This window comes from Oratosquilla oratoria, chromosome 1 (genome assembly GCF_046742065.1).
Source record: "Oratosquilla oratoria isolate Oo_2021 chromosome 1, ASM4674206v1, whole genome shotgun sequence".
Classification (NCBI taxonomy): domain Eukaryota; kingdom Metazoa; phylum Arthropoda; class Malacostraca; order Stomatopoda; family Squillidae; genus Oratosquilla; species Oratosquilla oratoria.
This window is the reverse complement of record NC_134777.1, coordinates 121,877,170-121,903,794: the sequence shown is the minus strand read 5'-3', so window position 1 is coordinate 121,903,794 and position 26,625 is coordinate 121,877,170. Positions and strand designations below refer to the sequence as shown.

The window sequence follows — 26,625 nt, the reverse complement described above, 5'->3', positions numbered from 1 at the left end:
TATATGAGCTCTGAGCTCTCTCCTGGGAGGGTAATAGCTATTGATCACAAGTCCAGCATGTGATCCAAGACCATGGTGAATCACACACACACATATACTATTCAGCATTACAATATCAGTTGGTTCCTCAAGCTTAAAAATAATCTATGGTCATGATAATATTAAACAATTGCATTACATCAAGAACAAGCACAAACATAAAAAATAAAGGAAATAAAACCAGTTATGCCAATAGAGAATTTTACTCTGTTTTTACATACGCTAAAGTGTCCCTGTAAAAAAATAAACAGCTGGTTCTTGTTTTGTGTTTAATCTCACTTCTGGGACTTGGATGTCCAACTTGGTGTCCTTCAAAACACAGGGAAACTACTCCCACTTCCAGTTTTGGCAGCAACATGAACACACACTTCATCTTTGCGGCCTCATTAACACTACCCTTATATCTTTACACTATTTACAAGAATGCTGAGGGTATTGCAGATGATGTCCTTACAGTAGGGAACAGGATTGGATACTGCCAAGACAGTACTTGTATGTCACCCGGTGGTAAAGACTAAATGGTCTTGAATTGTTGTTCAAAGGCTTGCTGCTTGGCTCCAGTGAACGAGTTTTTGCTAATGCAGATGGATGACCTGACAAGATTTTCCCATGTACGGATTGAAGGTAAACTGGCACAATCTGCCCAACCTATCAGTTATGAAAGAGATCACTGGGACAAACTTGCATGCCTTAACTGTTATCTGTTCATAAGTTATGTGCTACTGACACTGTTAACAGATATGGAGTAGGCAGCCTGTTATTTTCTCAAATATAATGCCACTCCTATTACGAGAGATGTTACACAAGCACAGAGAGCAAAAATCTGTGTGTACTGTCCTGATGAAACACTAACATTATAAAAACTACAAGTAGACAATCTTTTAAAAAGTTCCTCAATGTATAAAAGTTCACAATTCTTTACAAGATGAACCAAAGGAGGATATTTTTAGATACCTGATAGCTTTATCTGGAAGTTGACTTTCTTTTGATTTTTTAAAACATCATCTCCATTTGACACTAGGGCAGAAAATGTCAACAATCAAAGATGCCACCTAATTTCAGATATAAAATAATGGGGGGGGGGGGGTTATGGAAAAAGAAAGAAGACAAAAGTACAGGGAAGAAATTGTATGTTGATATACAATACTATATATGAAACACTGCTCTAGTGACAATGCCTTTACCGAGAGTTTCCATATCCGATGTGCAAAAAGAACTCATGAAGACAAAGCCCATCCATAAAGAGCTCACTGGCTTTAATGCACAACCTGAATACATAACCCTCTATGTTGTACTTGTCCATACATATGATGAACAAAGGAAAAATTAAGTAAGCCACTTTATATTGTTGTCAATTGAATTGTATGGATCAGCTGAAATGTACGGATTATCACAAAGATCCAAGAAAAAGGCATTATGCCCTTTTCCTCTTAATAATTGTAATACATTTTTAATTCATAAAACCAACACTAATAATTATGGTAAAAAGAGTTGTATGACCGTATTTACACAGCATAAATACTATAACTTACAATGACTTACTAAATTTTTCATATATTACATCAAGTGGTGCTACCAAAATCTACATCATCAACTCTTCAATCTTCATCACTGGCAACAAGGTTGTAGTAACGCTCATTATCCACTTCAATTGACAAAGGAATTTTTGATCTACGCTGGCTCAATTTCGTCCGTAAGTCAATTTGTTCTCGGCCAAATGTTCCACTCTTTCCGTTCCCTATCCGCCCTTGTAAAGGAACTTTCTGTCTGCTCCTCCCCATAGAAAGTCTGCTCCGGAGGTCGTTGGTTTTTCGTTTTGTCTGCTTCTTTTCTTCTGCATCTGCATACATTGACATGCGAGGAATCTGGAACCAAAGGAGGAATTTCTAATCTCAACAAGAAAGATTTCCACATAATGAAACAAACCAAACCCTAGAGGAAGAGTATCAAATTTAACCCTTTTGGCTATGATGATATACTCTGCAAATTTTATGCTAGTCAATATTATCATTTTTGACTTCTACCTCAAATCTCACCTTTGCCTCTTCAGCACAATATTCCCCAAGGATAGAAGCACTGGCTATCAACAACAAAATATTACTATCTTAACTGCGTCAGTACAAGTCAAGTTCTCGTGTGCAGCATTGGCTGCCATATGAACTATGCATCACAGTACCCATATTATAAAGTATAAAGTCACTGCTGTATTACTTATTCTCTTTCACTCTGAGTAATAATGAACACAGAAAATGTGATCAAACCAGTTCACAGAATCTAGGGGTAACTCATGTACAATTACAAAAAAATATATAATAAAGATGCCAACACAGGCATCTTTGTGTACCCAATCATGCCTCATGATGCCTACCTAAGTGTCATCGTATCAAAGAGGTATTTTTCTAGTCTTTGGTTAAAATCAAGCACTGTCAATACTTATCCACTTGACCAATATCATTAGAAATGTACAGAGGTTGTATTTTCTAAATCATGCAAGGATCTACCAAACTTATATCTCATGAAACAACAAATAAACAAATTATGCTTGGCTGACATACCTTACTCCTACTTTTCCAAGAAACAACATCCTCTTCATCCTCATCTGTATCTTCACTTTGAGGCATGGCATAATCCTTAATTTCTACCTGACCCTCCTCCAACTCCTCCTCCTCCTCAACTTCTCTTTCTGGTACATAATCATATACCATGTACTCATCCTCATCCTCGCTGAAAACTCTCTTCCTTTTCCGATCTTTAAAAAGAAAAAGTAAATAATTTATAGAAACTTATACAAATTAATACATAGGAGTTATCACATGCATTAATAATGAAACATAGCTGTAACTAAAACTTTTCTGTAATTAAATAATGGACAAGGGAATTAATTACGAAAAATAGCTTATTTCACTCCCAAGAGACATAACTTACAGGTGCTTCTCCCTTTGAATGTGCATTAAAGAAAAAAAAAAAAAAAAAATTACTGCATTTCCTACAATTGCACCTTTTTTATATACTACAGATACACATACCAATACACATGCGCCAAAGGCCTTTTCCCCTTTATAATAGGGTTGGCTAAGTAAAAGCACACCTACCCCACACCCATCCATCACCCTTCCCATCTTAGCACCACTAAGGCAAAGCAAATGCAGCGAGACATTTTTAAAACAAGACAAAAGCGGCAACTGATTTACCCCCACTGGTTCATTATATGGCAAATCTTCCCATTCTTCCACTTGAAAAATTTATGGAGCAGAAAAGAACATCCTTTCAGGTTGCATCATCCTTCATTTGATCACAACCAATCTCCATTCACCTCTATTTTTTTTACACTCTCTCTTGCTTGTTTGACAGACTCTAGCTCCTCTTCATCTACCACTTTCAGCCAGTTATAGAAATAGTTTCACACTAATACAACACAGACAACAGTCCAAAGTTTCTTCCCAGAGGGATCTGCGGGAGGGCATGAGACTTTCCACTGGGTAAATCCATATGAAACCTACCAATTTTTTTGCAAATTTGAACCTCACCGTCACCGATTTTTATGAAATTCGGTATGCATGTAGAACTCGGTAAGGCAAATTGATTGAGATTAGTCTCACGTTTTCTATCTTTTATAGAACCAGAATTATGGCTTCCGGAAATTTTGAGAAAAATCTAAATTTTGAAGGTACGGCCTAATTTCAAACATGCATAACTTTGTTAGTTTTTGTCGTAGAACATTCGTTCATATGTCATTGTAAAGATAATGAGTAGCTCTGCAACTTTTATTCTATTCATATTTTACCTATGAGGTCAAATAAAAAAGTTCCATTTGACCTTGAATAACAAAAAACACGCCATCTTCGATTTTTTTCATTTTTTGTACAAATATTCACCATCATCTTAATAACCTTCATGCCAAATTTCATAGTGGGACATTCATGGGATCAGAAGTTACAGGCACTTAAATAACTATAGGTATAAGAAAATTTTGGTATTTTTTGATCTGTATTATTTCAAAAAATTCATATCTCGGTTATTTTTCATCACAAAACGTTCACTAATATACCATTTTAAAGCTGATGATTAGCTCTACATCTTTCATTCTATGCATTTTCTACCTAAAAGGTCAAATAAAAAAGTTGTCTAACCTTACAAAAACTTTTTTTTGTGGGGTACAAAACTTCACTACTTACCTTATTGTATTCAATATCCAGGTATACAAACTGCTTGTGTATAGGATTTGTATATCTAAATTTTTTATCTAATATTAAATAAATAAAATATAATATTTATAAATAAAATATCTAATATTTTGTATATCTAAATTTTTTTTATATCCTTTTTACAGATAAAATATTTACCCACCAACAGAAATAAGTTTAAAAATGCTTGGAAGAAGTTTTAAATTCAAGAAAGTGTGTTGTAATCCTATCAACCTTCATGATGATGATCCTAATAAGAAAGGAAATCGGCAAATGTCAGAAGACTTTGTGGCAAAGAACATTGCATTTAACCTTACAGAAGGTTATTATATTTGTGACAAATGCAGGAAAGAAATTACGAAAAGAAGTCGAGAATTACAAACTACTGAAATAGAAAATGAACCAGCAACAGTCCCTGAAACAACAGATAATGAATCATCATCTTCTTCAGATAAAAGGTCGGAAGATGATGTTTTTGTTGACAAAGATACTGACCTGAAAGCACTTAATGAGTCTCTATCAATCATTGGAGAGTCACCAGTAAAAAAACAAAGACTTGAAAAAGGAATTTACTATAAGGAAGAAAAAGCCAAGAAAATCCAAGATAATATTTGCAGTAAATTACAAATTGGTTCAGCACCATCAACATCAAAAGACCATACAACAGCATCTGCCTCTCACGTTACAAATGCAGATGAAGAAATTGTTATTCAGCTAAAAGAAAAATTTAATACAACAGAAAAACGTTCAGAAAAACTCCAGATTTTGACTGTTCTTCCAAAAAGCTGGAGCAGATCAAAAATCCAGGAAGAGTTCAAGGTGACCCAATATATGGCTAGACAAGCAAAAAACTTAGTAAAAGAAAAAGGTTTCATGGCTCTCCCAAACAAAAGATTACCAACTTTCTCAAAAGAAACTGAAAACATTATCTTACATTTCTACAAATCTGAGGAAATAAGTAGGATTATGCCAGGAAAGAATTTAGATTATAAATCTGTCAGGAAAGGAGGATTTAAGGTACAAGAACAGAAACATCTAATTCTTTGTAACCTCAGGGAAGCATACAAATTATTGAAAACAAAACATCCTTCCTTAAAGGTAGGGTTTTCAAAATTTGCAGAACTTAGGCCAAAGGAATGCATATTGGCAGGCGGAGCTGGAACACATAGTGTATGTGTATGCACCATCCACCAGAATATTAAGCTGATGATAGTAGGATCCGGGCTTTCTTGTTGTACAGAAGGTGAAGAGATTCATTTGAGTGATTACACTAGTTGCTTAGCTGCTACTACTTGCAATGAAAAGTCAATTGACTGTTTTTTTCATCAGTGTTCTGATTGCAACTCTCTCTCGAATAATTTTGCTGAATATTTAGAGACAATTTTTGAAAAACACATGATTGATGACATTTCATATAAAAGGTGGATTTCTACAGATCGAACAACATTAGAAACCATCAGTAAATCTGTAAATGAGTTTATTGAAGAATTTTGTTCTAATCTTAAATTATTGAAACGGCATGATTATATTGCAAAGCATCAATCGCAATTTTGCGCTGAGAAAAAGAGAACATTAGGTGATGGAGAAATGTTGATTTTGGCAGATTTTGCTGAAAATTACTCATTCATTTTACAAGATGCAGCTCAGGGGTTTCATTGGAATAATGCACAAGCTACATTACACCCCTTTGTATGCTATTATAAAGATGAGGAAGAGCTTAAACATCTAAATGCTGTAATTATTTCTGATTGTTTACACCACGACACCATTGCAGTACATTTATTTCAAAAAAAAGTTATAGAAATTTTGAAAACAAAAATTCCTGGAGAAATAAATAAATTGATTTATTTTTCAGATGGTGCTGCCTCCCAGTATAAAAATTTTAAAAATTTCATAAACTTGTGTCATCATGAAAAGGACTTTGATATGAAAGCAGAATGGCATTTTTTTGCCACTTCACATGGCAAAGGACCATGTGATGGGTTGGGTGGAACTATTAAAAGATTAGCAGCAAAAGCTAGTCTGCAGAGAGCCTACAACAACCAAATCATGACACCAAGACAACTCTATGAATTTGGAAAAGAAAACATTCCAGGCATACATTTTTTATATGCCTCTCAAGAAGAATGGTCTAAAGAAAAAACATTACTGGAAGAAAGATTTAACATCGCTTGCACAATACCAGGCACTCAGAAACTGCATAGCTTTGTTCCAACATCTCTGTCAGAACTCAAAGTAAAATTTGTATCAAATAGCACTGATGATAAAACCGTAAGAATACGTAAACAGACCAATTTCATATTTGAAGAAATCAAAGGATTTGTGACAGCAATGTATGACCAAAAATGGTATTTGGCATGTGTCCTAGAAACATATTCAGATTTAATGGAAGTAAAACTAACATTTTTGGAACCTAATGGACCTTCTCCTTCTTTCAAATATCCACGAATACCAGATATTTTAATTGTACCAGAGAAGGACATTTTAAGCATTGTAGATCCACAAACTGCAACAGGAAGAACATACAATCTCTCTGATAAAGAAATTAAAAAAGCATCTGAATTATTAAATGAAAAATTATCTTAATAATCATTAAAATCCAGGGTGGGTGGAGGGACCTGTGGCTTTTTCTGCTGAGCTATCAGGGGTGGCCCCTTAGGCGATGGGGATACCAAATTGTGTACAATTTGGTAGTGGCTTTGCCACCATGGACCATAGCAGACATGCTCAGTCATGAGTATGATACTTTAATAGTCAGGTATTTAGTGTAAAATTAATTAGGTAGAATTACAATTTACAAACAATAAAACACAAAATGACGGCATTTTAAATTTTTCAAGGTCAGTGGTCGTTCACAACTTTTTTATTTGACCTTGAAGGTAAAAAGTGCATAGAATAAACGTTGTAGAGCTAATCATCAGCTTTAAAATGGTATGTTAGTGAACATTTTATGATTAAAAATAACCGAGATTTGAATTTCTAAAAATAATACATATAAAAAAATACCAAAATTTTCTTATACCTATAGTTATTTAAGTGCCTGTAACTTCTGATCCCCTGTATGTCCCACTATCAAATTTGGCATGAAGGTTATTAAGATGATGGTGAATATTTGTACAAAAAATGAAAAAAATCGAAGATGGCGTGTTTTTTGTTATTCAAGGTCAAAGGTCAAGGTCAAATGGTACTTTTTTATTTGACCTCATAGGTAAAAAATGAATAGAATAAAAGTTGCAGAGCTACTCATTAGCTTTACAATGACATATGAACGAATGTTCTACGACAAAAATGTAATTTTCGCAGGAAAATTAATTTTTCCCTGATACAAACCTGAGGTACTCCTTACACTAGGATACTCTCGCGTAGCGCGAATATTTCTACTGCGAAATTAAAATCCTCACTCTGTGGGTCTGGGCAACGCTTATCCTCAGTAAGGGGCCCCATTGGGGCAAGGGGGGGGGCCCTTGCCCTCCACCACAAGTCTCGCACACTATAACCATTCTCTGAGCCAGGTATGATTTAAGCACAAGGTTGTCAGGCAAGGAGAAGGAACTGTTTAGAGGGGTGGTTGAGGAGGGCCATTAAAGGTAAGGAGTACCTCAGGTTTGTATCAGGGAAAAATTAATTTTCCTGCGAAAATTACATTTGTTCCGAAGAATACAAACTCTTCGGTACTCCTTACACTAGGAGACTCGGACTTAGGAGGGAAGGAAGTTGTTATCTAGCCTGGGAAACCGCTGTAAGGAAAATCTAGTGTGCTAAGACTATGTTGACCAGACCCCTATACATTCCCCTCACTTTGAAGTGCACCCCTTTCTGTTCCCTGGAGTGGAGACAGAAAGGTTATAATCACTTTTGTACCACTGAAGGGCTTGAATTGATTCCCTTGGAATGCTAGAGAGCCCGCGGGTGAGGTAAGGGAATGTAAGAGTATGAGAAGGACTATAGAAAGTTATCCCTGCAGTTGCCGAGCCAGAACCTGGATGAGTTGTCAGGGTCGGCTGTGTGCTCTTGAGGAGGGGTATATCATTTTCAGGACTTCTTGGGCGGCCACTATGGGGCCCAAAGATAAGTTCCCTAAAGATTCCCGCATAACTTCTTTGAGGTAAAAGGAAGTGAACGTATTCTGGCTTTTCCATATACCTGCTTGAAGAACCTGGTTGACTGACCGATTCTTTCTGATGACTAGGGAGGTCCCTACTGCCCTCAGGTCATGGGCAATCTGTGTGGTCCATGTCGCAGGCTCTGCGGATGACTTCCATTGTCCAGTAAGAAAAGGAATTCTTAGTGATGGGCTACCTTTAGTAGAGATGAACAACCACTTTAATTCTGGTCGAAGATGTTCGGTTCTCTTGAGGTAGGTCCGGATGGCTTGTACCGGGCATAGAACTGTTTCAGTCTATTCTCCCCCTGCAAATTCGTCTAAGGATGGAACACTAAAGGACCAGAATCTAGGGTCGGATTTGGCAGGATCTTTGTTTTGGCAATGAATTGAGGCATGAAAGTGAAGGAGACCTCTTTCCATCCTTTGGAATGGGCGACTCTATAAGAGATGGCATGTAACTCCCCTACTCTCTTGGAAGATGCCAGGGCTAGCAGAAAAAACTGTCCTCTAGGAGAGGTCCTTCAGATGTGCCTCTCGGAGAGGTTCGTAAGGGGGACCCCTCAGAGAGTTCAGGACTAATGCCACATCCCGCGGAGGAGAACTGATTTCCCTGGGGGGGGCATGATCTTTGAAGTGCCTGAAGAGCATGGAAATTTCCTGTGAAAGGGCTAGGACCATGCCCTTCAGAGAAAACACCTGATTTAGAGCTGCCCTATAGCTTTGTACTGCCGAGAGGGAGATCTTCCTGGACTTCCTGAGGACGTGGAAGGAGGCGATCTCAGGAATGGTGGCTCGAACTGGGACTAACTTCCTGGAGTGGCACCATTTGCAAAGGCGCATTTCCCTTGATAAAGGTTAGCTGAGGATGAGCAAATAGGAGCGGACATGTCCTCAACCACTTCTCTGGGAAAACCCTTCTTTAGGAGGATCTGGACCATAGTCTGAACGCGTGAAGATTGAGTGCTGAAGGGTTCTTGTGCCAAGGCCCGTTGATGGGTGGATACAGAAGATCTGGTCTTCCCTGAAGGGCCAGAGGCTCTTCTACTGCTAGCTCGAGGGCGTCCGGAAACCATGGGGCTTCGGGCCACCAAGGAGCGATCAAAGTCATCCGAAGGTAGGATGCGTGTCTTGCTCTGAGGTACCTTCTGGAGCAAGGGAAATGGTGGGAAAGCGTAGGAGTCCAGGTTGTCCCAACTGTGCAGAAGAGCGTTTTCTCCTGCTGTCAGAGGATCCAGGAAAGGGCTGAAATATTGGGAGTTGGTGATTCCATCTCATTGCAAAAAGGTCCACTAGAGGGGAGCCCCATTTGCTGAGGATGAAGTTCGCTACTTCTCGATAGAGGGACCATTCTGTGTTGATTATCTGATTCTTCCTGCCGAGGTGGTCCGCCCAGACATTCCTCTTCCCCGGGATGTAACGGGCTTTGAGTGACACCTGGAGATTCTTGGCTAGGTTGAGGATGTCCATCATCAGAAGGCATAGTTCCTGGGAGACTGTGCCCCCCTTGCTCGTTCAGGTAGGGTACTACCGAGGAGTTGTCCGACATTATGCCCACTACTTTTCCTGAGACTTGATCCTTGAAGTGACGGAGAGCCAGGAGTACTGCTTTCAACTCAAGCCAATTGATATGGGCTGTCCGCTCGACTGTGGACCAGGAACCGCTGATGTGATCGTCGTTGAGGTGGGCTCCCCAGCCCTCCTTGGAGGCATCGGAGAACAGGAGGACTTCGGGGGGAGATGGGCCGAGGGGCATCCCCATGAGAAGGTTGCATGGGCCTTCCACCAGAGAAGAGAATCCTTGACTTCTTCGGTGAGGGAGATGTGTTGTAGGGGTTCTCCCTCTTGCGGGGCCCATTGAGACTTGAGGAGCCACTGTAGCGGTCGCATTCTTTGTCTACTCCAGGGGATTAATTTCTATATGGAGGCCATATGGCCCAGGAGGATTTGGCATTGTGTAGCCGTCAGGAACCTGGTCGATAGTGCCTGTGCAACTAGAGAAGCGAGATTCGGGATCCCCTTTCCTACTAGGAAGGATTCCATTAGGGAGGAGTCCAGGACCATACCCAGGTACGTGACTCTCTGTTCTGGTAAGAAATCTGACTTTTCCGGGTTGACTACTGTGCCCAATTTCAGGACAAAGGTTAGGACCATTCTCAGGTGTTCTGGCATAGCTGGGCGGAATGCATCTTGGAGGTCCAGCGACACCATGAAGTTCCCTTCCCTGATAGACGCCCTTACGGACTCTGGGGAGGCCATTCGGAACTTTGTCAGGGAAAAGGAACTTGTTGAGTGGAGACAAATAGATGACTGGTCTCCACACCCCTGTTGTCTTTTCTACTAGGAATAGCCGTGAGAAGAACCCTGGGTCCGGAGTCGAGACTTCCACTAAAGTTCCTGTCTGGAGCAAAACGGAGGATTCCTCCGCTAGGGTCCGCCCGCGAGCCGAGTCCGGGTGGAAGCTGCTGACTTGGATGGGATAGAGGGAGAGGTTTGGGACAGTGGAAAAGGGAAGACAATAGCCCGTCTTAATGACTCAGTAGGTCCAGTCTTCCGCCCCGGCCTCTTCCCATGCTCTCCAGTAGAGGGAGAGGCAACCCCCTATCCTGTGCAGAGGGGCTGGCGAATTCCTAGGAGTCCTGTGGGGGAGTCCGGAGCCTCTATAATGTAAGCTTCTAGGATCTCGGAGTCCACCATATCCGGGGGAATCAGCGTGTGGGTGAGCATAAATCTCCCTGAGGAGGGGGTCACTGGGGTCCCCGAGGATGGTGTCTCTCCTGCGGGACTCGAAGTTGGCCCAGGACGTTGAGAGACAGGAAACCTGATGCTTCAGGGCTCTGCTCGCGCTTGCCAAAAAGCCTGGAGGTCGCATTCTTCCTGGGGTTGTAGTGCGGGTAAGAACCCCCACGCCGAGGCAAGGAGGCGTTCTAGCCAGGAGTTCACCGCCAGGGACAGAGCCAGTGATTGAAGGTGGTTGCTGACTTCCCTGCCAGAGAGGAGGACGTTTCGTCTGCGCAGCGACTCGGCGTCCGCCTTAACCAGCTCTGGTAACCTCGCCGGGATCGAGGCTGCTCAGAGGGTTGACCCCGATGGGGTGTAGAAGCGCTTCTGGTGTTCCAATGGGACCGGAAGCCAACGCGTCTTCTCGGTCGTCCTTGTTGCGAGAGCGTCGGAGGCCTGGGCCATGGCTCTCGCCGTCTGCGTACTCCATGGAAGGTGGAGGGGAGGAGGCTGGGCTTTCTGAGAGTTGGCCGTCATGAAGATGTCAGACTCGAATGTGGCTTCCTCTTCTTTCGGGTGGCCCAGTCGATTCGCCCTCCGAACCCTCGCGAGGACGTCCGAGAAGGAAGGTGGGACCACCATCGAGGATTCCGACTGGGAAACGGGAGGGGAAAGGGAGCGTGGCCCCCCCCCCCCTACGGAGCTGTGGACATCGTCGTCGGCGTAGGAGGGGTCGGGACGGGCAGAGAGGAACCTCACGCTACCATCCCGGTCACTGATGGGTACAGAGGGGGGCCGAGCAAGTGGAAGATGGTCGAGGGGGGCCCTTGGGGGCGGTGACTCCTCACGAGCTTCCGTGCGGTGCACGAACCGCGCTTGAGAAGCGCGGAAAAATTCCCGTTGGGCCTCCATCTGTTCCTTCAACGTAGTGACGAGTGAACAGAGTGGGGAGGAGGTCCGGGGAATGTCCGCTTGAGTCCCGCCTGGGTGCGGATGGTCCGGGAGACGCCAATGGGAGACTGCCTCCTCTGGACGAAGCCGAGTCACCCACGACGAACGCGCGCGTGGGCACATCTCGGGCTTCCTGCCCACCGGGCATAGAAAGGGTTCCGGCGATGACCCGGCTCGTCTGACGACGGGGGGAAGGTGAACGTGGGGGCCACCCGAGGAGGAGAAGAGGCCGACGCGCTCCGAAACTCCGAACTCGGCTCCTTTGTCCGTGGGGGGGCGGAGCCGCCGGCAGCGTCGCGGTGCCGGTGGACGCATCCGGGAAAAATCTCGTACCCGGGGGGGTTCGCGGGGGCCAGTCGTGCCCGTCGTAGCTAACCACCCTGTGGGCAGGAACAGGAGACAAGTGGCCTGAGACTGACTCGGGGCGGCTATTGTACAACCTTTCCGTTTACTACGCTTAGGAGGGGGGAGACAACTGCCCGCGTCCTCCGCCGACGTAGCATGCCTTCTCCTTGTGTCGGGTGAGGGGGGAAGCCATCTAGAAACACCGCGTCTGCAACCTCGTCCCTGATCTCTGTCCCTGTGAGCAAAGGGCATGGAAAGGGCACCGTTGATCACCCAGCTCTTCCTACGGTGGGTGTTGTGCGTACAGCGGGATTCCTGAGTAGAAGAGACTAAGGGGCTCTTTGCCCCCCCCCCCTTTGTCCGTGCCGGCGTCGAGTTTCGGGGGCAGCCGCAAGCGACCACATCCGGGAAAAATGTCATACAGGAACGGTAGCTAGCGGTGGCTTGACGCGCATGTCTGACTTCGCTAACCGTCCTTTGTTGAAGGAAGAGGACAACTTGGCCTGAGAATGACTCGAAGTGGCGTTGTACCACCTTCCTGGCGACTGTTGAGTTTCCGGGATGGGCGAGGGCAAACCGCAAGCGACCTCATCCGGGAAAAGCTCGTACAGGAACGGTAGCTAGCGGTGGCTTGACGCGCATGTCCGACTACGCTAACCGTCCTTTGTTGAAGGAAGAGGACAACTTGGCCTGAGAATGACTCGAAGTGGCGTTGTACCACCTTCCTGGCGACTGTTGAGTTTCTGGGATGGGCGAGGGCAAGCCGCAAGCGACCTCATCCGGGAAAAGCTCGTACAGGAACGGTAGCTAGAGGTGGCCTGAGGCGCATGTCCATCTACGCTAACCGTCCAGGTTTAAAGGAATAAAGGACAACTTGGCTGCCTGTCTACTACGCCGTGGAGGAGGGAGAGAATTGCTCGTCTCCTCCGAAGCCGTAGGCCGCCTTCCCCAGTGTTTGGGGGGGTGAAGAGGGAAGCCATTTTCTATGGCCATTTTCTATGCGGCGAAACCACAACAATACTGGAACCAGATTCCATACTTACAGTGAAGGGTAGGATACCCGGTGGCGGTTAAGGGAATAATACAGGGAATGGAGAAGCACTTAAAATTCCAGGACACAGGATGGCGTAGGGAAAACCCCGATGAAATTGAAGGACGACGAACTCCTTAGCGTCCTTAGAGTGAGCTGGCGACAATCGAAGCGGATTGCTTGATTTTCGGCACCGACGTAAACATGGAGAGATGTTAACGCGGTCACTACTGCGAAGAGAATGGTTATAGTGTGCGAGACTTGTGGTGGAGGGCAAGGGCCCCCCCCCTTGCCCCAATGGGGCCCCTTACTGAGGATAAGCGTTGCCCAGACCCACAGAGTGAGGATTTTAATTTCGCAGTAGAAATATTCGCGCTACGCGAGAGTATCCTAGTGTAAGGAGTACCGAAGAGTTTGTATTCTTCGGAACAAACTAACAAAGTTATGCATGTCTGAAATTAGGCCGTACCTTCAAAATTTCGATTTTTCTCAAAATTGTCGGAAACCATAATTCTGGATCTATAAAAGATAGAAACGTGAGACAAGACTCAATCAATTTGTCACACCGAGTTCAACAAGCACACCAAATTTCATCAAAATCTGTGACAATGAGTTATAAGTCATTGGTAGGTTTCATATGGAATGACCCCACTGTGGAGTTGCCAATTTCCACTTTGGGAAAATTGAGGTAACAATTAATTAATTCAACTATGTTTGTGGGCAGTACCTAGACACAAAATCCAAAATCATTCCTACAAAATTATGTAAAAGAATGTGCAAAACACAAATTCACAATGTGTTTTCAAACCTAATATCCACTCCACATCGATTACTATAACCTGTACATACATACATTCATATACCAAGGCTTTTTCCCCCTTACTAGGGAGGTACCCAAAAAGGAAAGGCATAAAATCATTCCCACCCATTCCATCCCTGAAAACACTCCACACCCCTCCACCCTCCCTCCCATCTTAGCACCTCTTAGATGACGGGTCATCCCTGCACCTTGTCCACTGCTCTGGGTCAGAAGCAGTGTCGCAAGACACAGCACATCCACAGCAAGGCCGCTTCATTAAATTGGTGACCCCCCCTCTCCGTCCCCCCCATATAAAGGAGAAGACGGGGAGAAATCCCTTCGGGCTGCGTCAAAATTTTGCTCACACACACTACCTCACCCCCCATCCCCCCGTCCATTCCACCTCATGCATCACAACATCTTCCATATACAACCATTCTCCATTCACCCCGGTCTTCTGTCCTCTCCCGTCCTTCCTCAACAGACATTCCCCTCTTCCCCAAAGCCCCCTTCACCTCATCCATCCATCTCATCCTAGGACGTCCCCTCCTGTTCACTCCCTCCACATCTGCCTTCCATACCTCTTTTACTAGTCTTTCTTCACTCATTCTTTTCATGTGTCCAAACCATCCTAATACTCTTTCATCAACCCTATCTCCCAGCTCCCTTTCCACCCCTGTTCTCCTCACCTCCTCATTTCTCACTCTATCTAGCCTAGTAACCCCCATCATACTTCTTAGACACTTCATCTCAAACACATTCAAGCTCCTTCTCTCTTCCTCTCTTATGTTCCATGTTTCTGCTCCATACAGTGCTGTTGGCACAATCACTCCTTCATACAGTCTCCTCTTAGCATCCATTCCCAAATTTCTATTCCTCATTACACTTTTTAATCCACCAAGGCATTTACTCGCTTCTCTCAATCTACATTCTACCTCCACCTTTTCCTGCCACATTTGCACCCAAGTATCTAAAACTATCCACTTCCTCCAGTTGCTCTCCCTTAATGTTCACTTCCAGATTACTGCCACTTTCACCCCTTGTACATCTCATCACCTTACTTTTCCCCACATTTATCTTCAGCTTTCTTCTATCACATACTCTCCCAAACTCTGTCACCATCTTCCTCAATCCCTCCTCCGATCCTGCCACAAGCGCAGTGTCGTCCACAAACAACAGCTGGCTCACCTCCCACTTTTCTCCATTTTCTTTAACACATCTCCAATCCCTGACCCACTACCCTTGCATTTACCTCTCGCACTACCCCATCCATGTATAAGTTGAACAGCCAGGGTGACATAACGCATCCTTGACGAAGTCCCACCTTTACCTCAAACCACTCACTCTCTCCATTTCTAATCCTGACACAAGCTCTACTACTCTCATAAAAACTCTTGACAGCTCCGAGAAGCTTTCCTCCTATCCCGTATATCTGCATAACCTCCCACAATGCCTTTCTGTCTACCATGTCGTAAGCCTTTTCCAGATCCATAAAGGCCCAAAAAACATCCTTCCCCTTTCCTATAGCTTTCTCACATATCTGTCTTACCACAAAAATCTGATCTACACAACCTCTACCCATCCTAAATCCACACTGTTCCTCACCAATTACTCCCTCTGTTCCTCTCCTAATCCTCTCAATCAAGATCCTCCCATAAGCCTTCCCAACTACACTACTACATTCACACTTGTCCCCCTTTCCCTTGTAAAGTGGAACTATACAAGCACTCCTCCAGTCCTCCGGCACTCTACCTTCTCTCCAGCAAACATTAAATAACCTCACCAACCAGTCCACCATCACTGTACCTCCTTTTTTAAGACATTCTGCATGGCATCCATCCAGACCAGGTGCCTTACCTACTTTCATCATCTTAACTGCTGCCTTCACTTCATTCTTCCTTATTTCTCCTCCATTGTCTCCTGTAATACATGATAATACCTAGAGCCTATTCCTAATGTCCCACATCTCATCAATACAAAACATAAACAGATCACAAAACAAAACGAATGTTATGACAGGAACCAAACAATTCCATACATATATATGTCAAAAGGCCTTTTCATCTATAGAATGGGGTAAGCAAGTCAAAGTATGTGATGTTTGATTTGATTTAATCATGAATTCCCCTACCTCACTTAAGAAGCACTCCTGGTCAGACCACCAAGCTCAACATTTCACTAACCCCCAAAACTTTAATCCCACAGAAAATACCTTCTCAAGTGAGATAAGAACCACACTAGTATGCTTTAATTCAGAACACCATCTATCATTAAAATGGTACCAACACAAGACAAGCCTGTCCACAGATTCAAACTGCCCTACATGCAACCACCACACAGATGACATAATTGCACCTCATTCTACAATTACACACACCTTTGTCTATACATTCTAAACCTCTTTCTGTCACATACGTTTTCATTTGATCAAGATTTTCACCATGAATTCTTATGGCTTCATTCCCACAATCCTTTTTCTTCTGCTTGGTATATTCTTTCCTCTTGCTCCCAAGATGTCTACTTCTATTCATTCTCACAACATGACATATCACCTCACATGTTACATACAATGAAACTTCATTCCCAATCTGGTTCATTCTTGCACAGAAACTGCAACCATAATAAAAAGTGGTGCTAAATTTTTCAACATCTATTTTCTATTTACCTACTTTTACATCTATTATTCATATACCTTTTATTTACACATTCATTTGTATTTTTTCTACCTGTTTATTCATTCTTATTTATTCATTTATTTTATTTCTATTTATTCTATATTTCTTTTCCCAGCTAATTAGCTACCAACATGCAAAATGAAGTGGCTAGACATTGAAGCTTTTATGAAAACCCTATTCTTATCTATTTATTCATTTTCTTCTTTCTTAAATAAAATGTAGATCCCTGAAAGAAAAAACAAAAACCCTCACATGTCTTACTTTCTTTTCTCATATGTGCCCTTAACAAGGCCTGGTAGTCTAGCCGATCATCCTCCTGGCTTTCTTTCCGTCCCCAGTTTTTGGCAAGGCTTCCCCAAGGATTCTTGGACTCATCATCCACAGCGTCTAAATCTACGTACACCGGCCGCTGTCTTCGCAGCATCTCCATTTCCCGCTCTCTTCTCCGCTGTGCCTCCTGCATGCTTCGCTTCCCACTTTCACTTATTCGACTGAGTCCTGTGGAGGAAAGGGAAACTTGAGTTCACAGTTCAATTAACAGCTCTACAGTTCCATTTTAAGAAAACCTGAAGCATCCCAAAAGCCAGTGATTGCCATCAGCCAGAGAGATTGATTTCTAAACACAAACGCATTCTCTCCACTTTCTCTGTTCAGTACTGTCTTCATGGATGGAAACACTTGTTACTGGCAATGAAATACAATACATATATTGGTGTGGCCCTATTTCTATGTCATCACTTATATTTTTTCTTCTTTCTTTTTGGGAGGGAGAGAAGAGAGGAAAAAGAGACGGAGGAGGAGGAGGAGGAAGTGGCAAGGACTGACAAATCAATCAGAGGAAGTAATTGGTGAGGAATAGGGCAGAGCTGGGCACGTTACCACCAGACAGGTAGTGCGTTACTGAAAAATCTGGGATGCATTTCTGTCAATGTGCTTCCAGACAAGAGAGGTCATACCCCTACAAAATTTAAATGATGTTTATATTACTCTGCTCATTTGGAGCCCTGCTCACATTGCCTGCACACTCACAATGCTAGCATAATGTGGATATTATAGTCAGCACAACATGGTGATGTTTCATCGTCAAACTAGCATCACCACACAACATATCTTTATTCTTTGATATAAACCAGAATGAAATACACCTACTCAAGATAGGAACATACATTGTTGTATAAGCTTTATGAAATATGTAGACCATAATCAGTTAATTACATAAAGAGAAATTGCAGTTGGAGTCAATAGTGCCAAAAATAGTGGAGTCGGAGTTGGAGATTTTGTGTTGTGACTCCACACCCCCTGCTTGACAGATACTAACTTCAATATGGGGGTCTTCCCCTCACCTGAATGAAATGGCATGATGCTACCAATTTATGAACTGTCACAAGTTTCTTACTTCCAAATAAGGTGTTGGACTTCCTTGATGACGGGAAGCTTCTGTCAGCAGAAGGCCTTCTTCTGTCATTTCTTCCTGCATATCTGAAGAGGAGGGCTTTGGCTTTTGGGCAAGGTACTCCTAGTCTCCAGCGACCTGGGGGAACTGGTATGGCCACGTCATCTGCAGATACACACTCCTGAAAGGCCAAGCAGAATACTGGTATACACACTTTCATTAAAATTTCTTCATATACATTCATAAACACACACACACACATATATATATGCTATCTATATCTGAATTTTTCATTACATATTGACATTCAGGAATGAATGCTAAGAGGAGATTGTTGTTGTTGTTGTTGTCGTTCCCTAGACTGTCTGTCCGAGCAGTCCCGTCTCCCCAAGGAATGCCACAGCCGAAACTGGGTTTTCCCACAAATCATTTATAGAGTGTATGTTGTGTTGTTTGCGTGCATGATTGTGTATAATGCAGTCTTCCATTATGTGTTGTATGGTATGGGGTGAAGTGTTACATCCTGGGCAGCTGTTCACAATGCAGTCATCCATCCTCTTCTGGTAGCTTAGAAGTGCTGGGTGGTGGCCGCACTGCAGTCTGGCCAGGTGGACTCTGTCCTTTCGTGGGAGAGAGGATTCAGAAGGATGGATATCAGGGGGTCTGGCATGCAGCAGTGTGTTGTCTTTCAGTGTGTTAATGGACCGGTGAGTGATATGATTATGAATATGTTTCCGGAGGCTGGTATTTGGTGGTTGTGGAGGAAGAGAAGAGAGTATCTGTGTGTGATACAGGTCTTTGGGTGTTGTTTTAATGTTTCTTGGTGTGTGTGGGTGTTCTGCTATGTAGTGTAGCGGGTGTGATGTGTTTGTGGCGTGCCTCTCATGTCGAGGTGGTCCTTGACTTTGAGGACTTTTGTTTCATGGTGTAAATGGTCTGTAGGTGTTGTATTTGTGCAGCCTGTAATTGTTTTTAGGGCTTTGTTTTGTATGATTTGAAGGGTGTTGTGGTGTGTCTCACTGAGATTAGGAGCCCATGCAGGACTCGCATAATTCATCACTGAGTGTATGCATTGTTTGTATATTGTTGTATTAGTTTCTTTGTTTTGTCCAAATGTTGTTCCAGTGATTGACTTAGGTGCGTTAAGTCTAGGTGTGCATTTGTTTTTTATGTTTGTGATGTGTTGTTTGAAAGACATGGATGTATCGTATGTTACACCAAGAATTTTCGGTGTGTTTGTGTGTGGTATTAGAGTGTTGTTGATGTAGAGATGAGGTATGTATTTGCATTCTTTTGTCCAGTTGGTGAGAAGTGTTGCTGTAGATTTGGTAGGAGCTATTTTGAGTCTGTTTGTGATGAACCATGTGTTGAGTGTATCAAGGTATGGCTGGATTATTTCTGCAGCTTTGTCTGTGTTACGATGTGTGCATGTGATTGTTATGTCGTCTGCGTAGGAAGAGATTCGTATTTCTGAGGTGTCTAGTGTGGGTAAGTCATGCATGTATAGATTAAAGAGCGTGGGGGATAGAACAGAGCCCTGTGGTACTCCATTGTTAATGTTTCTGATGTGCGATGATTGGCCATTATATGACACATAAGCATTCCTACCAGCCAGATAATTGGCCAGCCATCTTTTGGTGTTATTGTGCATGTCTGTGTTATATATTTTATTTGTTAAGTTGTGGCGGGGGATAGCATCAAAAGCTTTACTAATGTCTAATGTTATAAGAAGTGTTCTGTGGTGGGGCCTATCTGAATTGATGCCATCTAAAATTCTTTGTGTGAGGTTTATGAGAAGAGTGTTTGTGGAGTGTAGAGGCCTAAAACCGTGTTGTGAGTCAGCAAGGGGAATGTATGGTGTGACAAGTTGAAGTATTAGGCATTCAATGACTTTAGAGGGGGTGCAGAGAAGTGTGATTGGGCGGTGCGATGTTGGGATTGTTGGGTCTTTGTTCGGTTTTGGAAGGGTGATTATTTTACCATGCTTCCAGATGTCGGGTATAGTGTTGTGTGAATAGCTGTAGTTTGCAATGTTTGTGAGTGCATATATACCTTGTGGTCCAATGTGTTTTAGGTGGATGTTACTTATGTTATCAGGGCCACAGGCAGATGAGTGCTTGTGATTATGTAATATGTGTTTTGTCTGACTGTCTATGAAGGGTGTATAGTCTGAGTCTGTGGGAAAGTCTTTCTTATGTCGAATAGTGCGTCGGTCGTCCGGGTGAGAAGTGAGATGGCTTGTCTGTGCAAAATGATTTATGAGTGTGTTTGCTTGTTGTCTGTTTGAGGGTAGATTGTCTGTTGTTGTGATTATTGCTGCGTGAGAGCGTGTTATGTTACTGTTGGATAGTGTAATGCTGTTGAGTGTTTTGTACAATTTGCTGGTGTTTGTTTTGTGATCAAGTGTATTGATAAAGTTTTGCCAATTTTGTGTTTTTTGTTTGTGTATTTTATTGGCAATCATAGTATTTAGTGTTTGTATTTGGTCTGCTATGTTTTGAGGGATAGGTGTGGGGGTATTGCGTTTAAGTGTGTCTCGTTGTCTGATGAGGCCTTGGATTTCTGGTGTGAAGTTGGGGTTGTGTGACTTTCTGTTGCCTCTAGGGATGTATCTCTTGTCTGCGTTTTGTATGATTGTATTGAAAGTGTGCACAGCATTGTTTATGTTTGTGATTGGTGTACTGTTAAGTGTTTCAAAATGTTGTTCTGTCTCTTCAGTAAAAGCTTCCCAGTTAGCTCTCTTGTAATTTCTGTATGTGTGTCTGTGGCCAACTGGGGTGCATCTTGTTTTGGTGGTGATGATGATTGGAAGGTGGACCACTCTCCATGATGTTGTTGGGGTTAGGCAGGGGGAGCAAAAGGTGATATCAGGAGAGGAGGGAGTGTAGAGGGCTTGGTGTGGGATATGTGTATGATTATGTGTGTTGTTCATGATAGTCAATGAGTCAAACTGAGTCTATATATCAAGCCCTCTGTCTGTGTCAGGGTTGTCGACATACCAGGCAGACGACTTGGCGTTGAAGTCACCACCCATGATCAGGTTGGGGATTGAGACTAGTTGGCTAAATTGAGGCCTGAAGGAGTTTGGAACTGTGGGGGATGATTGGGGGGGAATGTACATGTTAACTATTGTCAGTGTTGATTTGTTGCCTGTGTGGATTCGAATGGATTGGATTTCTGTAGTGTTATCTGTGAGGAGATTGTATGAAGGGGTGATTGTGCTGAAAGCACTATATGGGGCATAAACATGAAAAATAAGCAAGGAAGAGAGGAAGAGTTTAATGTGTTTGAGATGAAATGTTTAAGAAGTATGGTAGGGGTTAATAGGCTGGATAGAGTGAGAAACGAGGTGAGAAGGAGATTGGAAGTGGAAAGGGAGTTGGGAGATAGGGTTAATGAAAGAGTATTGGGATGGTTTGGACACATGGAAAGAATGAGTGAGGAAAGATAAGTAAAAGAGGTGAAAGGCAGAGGTGGAAGGAGTCAACATGAGGGGACAACCAAGGATGAGTTGGATGGATGGATGGAGTCAAAGGGGCATTGGGAAAGAGGGGGATGTCTGTTGAAGAAGGAAGGGAGAAGAAAGAAGATAAGAGTGAGTGGAGAATGATTGTGTATGGATGATGCTGTGATATGTGGAAGGGAGTGGGTGGGGGTATGAGGGGTTAGGGAGTGTGTGAATAATATTTTGACACAACCTGAAGGGATTTCTCCCTGTCTTCTCTTTTTCTGTATGAGGGGACAGAGGGGGGGGGGGGGTCGCTGATTACATGGAGCAGCCTTGCTATGGATGTGTTATGTTTTGCTACATTGTTTCTGACCCAGGGCACTAGGCAAGATGCAGTGATGACCCATAATCCATGAAGAGCAAAGAAAAGAGGGAGGGAGGGGTGGGGAATGGGAGTGGAGTATGTGGGGATGAAATGGGTGGGAGTGGATTTATGCCTTTGACTTTGGCTACATCCCTTGTAAGTGGGAAAAAGCCCTTGGTATATATATATGTATACCTATATACCAAAGCGAGTGAATGCCTTGGTGGTTTAAAGAGTGTAATGAGGAATAGACATTTGGGAATGGATGCGAAGAGGAGACTGTATGAAGGAGTGATTGTGCCAACAGCACTGTATGGGGCAGAAACGTGGAACATAAGAGAAGAAGAGAGAAGGAGTTTGAATGTGTTTGAGATGAGGTGTCTGAGAAGTGTGGTGGGGGTTGCTGGGCTGGATGGAGTGAGGGGTGGGGAGGTGGGGAGGAGAGCAGGGGTGAAAAAGGATTTGGGAGATAGGGTTGATGAAAGAATATTAGGATGGTTTGGTCACGTGGAAAGGGTGAGTGGGGAGGGGCTGGTGGAAGAGGTGTGGAAGGCAGATGTGGGGGGGGTGAACATGAGGGGACGTCCTGGGGTGGGGTGGATGGATGGGGTGAAGGGGGCTTTGGGGAGGAGGGGAGTGTCTGTTGAGGAGGGACGGGAGAAGACGGAAGACGGGGGTGAATGGAGAGTGGTTGTGTATAGATGATGTTGTGACTGCCTGAGGAGGCAGGGGCGGGGAAGTGGGGGGTGGGGTGGTGTGTGTGAGTAAATTTGGACGCAGCGCGAGGGGATTTCTCCCCGTCCTCGCCTGCTGTGCACTGGGGGACGGAGAGGGGGGGTCGGCGATTTAATGGAGCGGCCTCGCTGTGGATGTGCTGTGTCTTGCGACACTGCTTCTGACCCAGGGCGGTGGGCAGGGTGCAGGGATGACCCGTCATCCAGGAGGTGCTCAGATGAGAGGAAGGGTGGGAGGGGTGTGGAGTGTATTTAGGGATGAAATGGGTGGGAGTGTTTTTATGCCTTTCCCTTTTTGGCTACATCCCTTGTAAGTGGGAAAAAGCCCTTGGTATATATATATGTATACCTATATACCAAAGGCTATTTCCCCCCTTATAAGAGAGGTAGCCAAGTCAAAGACACATTTCCATTCCCACCCATTCCACTCCCATCCACCACCTTCCCCCCCTCTCATCCAAGCTCCTAATGTATGACAGGTTATCCTCGTATCCAGCCCAGTGCCCTGGGTCAGAAGCAATGTAGCAAGACAGAGTACATCCACAGCAGATTCTAGAACAATGGAAACAATGGACTGTAAAGTTAAAAATTAGTTCTTCAATGAGTGGATATCTTTGAACATAAAAGATTGTGTAGCTGATTCACAGGGGAGCCATTACCAGGCCTAAGAATGGTTTAACTGAGTGACATAGCCTATCATCAGGAGAAACAAAATCTGTTGTTTTACTAATGGGAGGTAAATAAAACGTAAGTGCAGATGAGCCAAGGATGCTCCATACACATTACCTCCTCCTGGACATCTGGTTCGTCTTGATCCATCATTTCCACATCCTTGTCTTTGTTCTTTTTCTTTTTCTTTGATTTCTTCTCCTCCTGACCTGAAGTTCCTGCTTCACTGTCTGAACTGCTGTTGCTACTACTACTGCTCTCGCTTGACTCGCTGCTGTTACTGCTACTGCTCGAGGAGTCTGAGCTCTCTTCTTCCTCACTATCGCTGCTACTACTGCTACTGCTGCTATCATCACCCTCTTTCTTTCTCCCTTTTTTTACTCGAGACCCCTTCTTACCCTTTTCATCATCCACACCTTTTTCTTTTTTCTGCAAAAGAGAGCAAACAAATTCATTATGCCATGAACACAAAACATTGTGTTCAGTATACCATAAATATTCGCATAGCTAAAAACAAGATAAAAATGAGTGTTCAGTAATCCATAAAGAAAAACTAAACAAAAATATTGAGGATTTTCCCCCAACCTGTATGCCTACATACACAATACAAAGTGGCTATGCAATGATAAGCAACTCCTTCACCCCTTTCACTCCTATCACATTCATCTCACTCACACCCCGTTCCTACTTAATACCGTGAGACCTCTCATTACCAGATGTTAATTAGCTGTGTTTGGTGTTTTTGGTGCTGTTGTTTAGTGCGTGCAATCACTATGCCACCCAAAAACCACTCCAAAACACCGAAAACACAGCAAAAACACCGAAAACACAGCAAAAACACCGCAAACACAGCTAATTAATGTCCGTTAATGAGAGGTCTCACTGTACACTAAAGACCTTCCCCTTATAATGATCTTCACTGTTAGGTCCTTGATGTATTGGCTGAAGGACACAGGAGAATCAAGATACATCATGACATTATAAAAACTTGTCAAAAATTCTCCGGAATTGAACTTATCTCATTCACTTACTATTTTTATTTTTTTCAGAGACTTTTTCTCCTCCGCAGCTTTTATGTCCGCAGGTCTAGGTTTGATTGGACACGTAAGGCCAAGAAGAGCTTTTACAGGACCAGAACCATCCAACCAAACAATGTTACCTGATGATGAAATAAGAGAATACAATTGCATCATGCAACAACTAAAAATTTCAAAATCAGACATGACTATACACAATTAAATTTAACATCACAGAGGTCTGGATTGGAGATTCATTGTGAAAGACTTTTAGAATCTTGGGAATCTAATGTAGTCTTCCTTTAACATGAACTTGTCTGCCCCTACATGGCCATGAACCATTTCCACTCCTCTCACCCAAGTAGTGACACTCTAAACCACTGGGTCAGCAAAGAGCATCCTAACTGTATTTACCAGTCATTGAATAATAAATTGATGCTGCCTGAACGGATTTCTTCCCATCTCTTTTTCTGCTTCAGGGGACAGAGGTAGGGAGGCCGCTGATAAATGAAGCAGCTTTGCTATGGATGTGCTTTGTATTGCTGCACTGCTTCTGACCCAGGGCAGTGGGCAAGATGCATGGATGACCCATCATCCAGGAAGAGCCAAGGTAAGAGGGAGGGAGGAGGGTGAATGGAAGTGGAGTTTGTGGGGATGGAATGGGTGAGAGTGTTTTTTATGTCTTTGTTTTTTGACTATCTCACATGTATATGCCAAGGGCCTTTTCCCCCTTACCAGGGCAATTGTCAAATCAAAAGGCATATACCCATGCCCACTTACTTCCACTCCCATCCACCACGATTTCCTCCCTCTCAATTTAAATAAATAAACAATACATACATATACCAAGGGTTTTTTTCACCCTTACAAGGGAGGTAGCCAAAGTCAAAGGCATAAATCCACTCCACCGCATTTCATTGCCACATACTCCACTCCCATTTACCATCCCTCCCTCCCTCTTTCCTTGGCTCCTCTTGGATGATGGGTCATCCCTGCATCTTGCCCACCACCCTGGGTCAGAAGCAATGCAGCAAGACACAGTGCATCCACAGCAAGGCTGGTACATTTAATAGGCAATCCCCCTCTCCCCATCCCCACATGCAGAAAAAGAGATGGGGAGAAATCCCTTCAGGCTGTGTCAAAATATCATTCACACATACTCCCTCACCCACTCCCTTCCATGCACCACAGTATCATCCATACACAACCATTCTCCATTCTGTCTTCTCCCTTACTAAACAGACATCCCCCTCTTACCCAATGCTCCTTTTAACCTATCCATCCATCTCATCCTTGGTCGCTCCCTATGTTCACTCCCTCCACCTCTGCCTTCCACATCTTTTACCAATCTTTCTTTACTCTTTCTTTCAACATGTCCAAACCATCACTTTACTCTTTCATCAGCCCTATCTCCCAACTCCCTTTCTAACACCACTCTCCTCCTCACCTCATTTCTCACACACACAATTTGAGGCTTGGTAAAATAAATTGGAGAGTAATAGACAGGACCCAACAAGTATTGCTCCTTTGCTGTATACTACAATTAGGCAAACAAACAACCATTCACCTAATTCTATAGTACAGGAAAAAGTCTAAAATCATAGTATCTCTAAGTTAAACTGTGTTTGCCTTGAATTCTTAAATGTTCTGTGTGTATGTGTGTGCATTTACTTAGTTGTATTTTATGGGAAGGGGAGCTATGCTCATGGTGTCCTGTCTTCATATCTCGTTTTATCTAGACTGTTTCTATATCCATGTAACGTTTTTGCACACAACACATTTTCATCTAACTTGTTCCAAACATCTATTATCCTGTGGGGAAAGCTGTTCTTTTTCAGGTCTCTTCTCTAATTGTCTTTCTTGATTTTCTTTCAGTGTCCTCTTGTATCTCTACCATCCCATTTTATTAGATCCTCTCTATCAATAATTTCTATGCCTCTCATGATTCTATAAATAGTTATCAAGTCTCCTCTCTCTCTTCTTTGCTCTAATGTCTGTAGCTCAAGTTTTGCCAGTCTCTCCTCATATGATAGTTCTGAGAGTGTTGGTGTCAACTTCATAATTGCTCTTTGTATTCTTTCAAGTTTTGTCATACATTTTTTTGTACTTGGTGACCATGTCGTCACTGCATATTCCAATCTTATCAAAGTGACTA

At 43.2% G+C, this 26,625-nt stretch overlaps 1 protein-coding gene across 6 annotated transcripts in view; it reads right to left on the bottom strand.

The window, feature by feature from the left end:
• Nucleotides 1-223: 223 nt before the first annotated feature.
• LOC143025884 (uncharacterized) overlaps nucleotides 224-26,625 on the bottom strand; it is a 41,210-nt gene continuing 14,808 nt past the window's right edge. For 4 of the 6 annotated variants that reach the window (XM_076185877.1, XM_076185880.1, XM_076185891.1 and 1 more), the window contains 7 exons: nucleotides 24,486-24,613; nucleotides 23,572-23,883; nucleotides 18,243-18,420; nucleotides 17,108-17,344; nucleotides 15,978-16,091; nucleotides 2,595-2,788; nucleotides 224-1,904 (listed from right to left, as the gene is read on the bottom strand). In XM_076185877.1, the coding sequence (XP_076041992.1) occupies nucleotides 1,638-1,904; nucleotides 2,595-2,788; nucleotides 15,978-16,091; nucleotides 17,108-17,344; nucleotides 18,243-18,420; nucleotides 23,572-23,883; nucleotides 24,486-24,613 (1,430 nt within the window). In that variant the 3' untranslated portion in view covers nucleotides 224-1,637. The remainder of the gene's footprint in view (nucleotides 1,905-2,594; nucleotides 2,789-15,977; nucleotides 16,092-17,107; nucleotides 17,345-18,242; nucleotides 18,421-23,571; nucleotides 23,884-24,485; nucleotides 24,614-26,625) is intronic. The other 2 variants (XM_076185883.1, XM_076185906.1) reach the window with 2 other exon arrangements.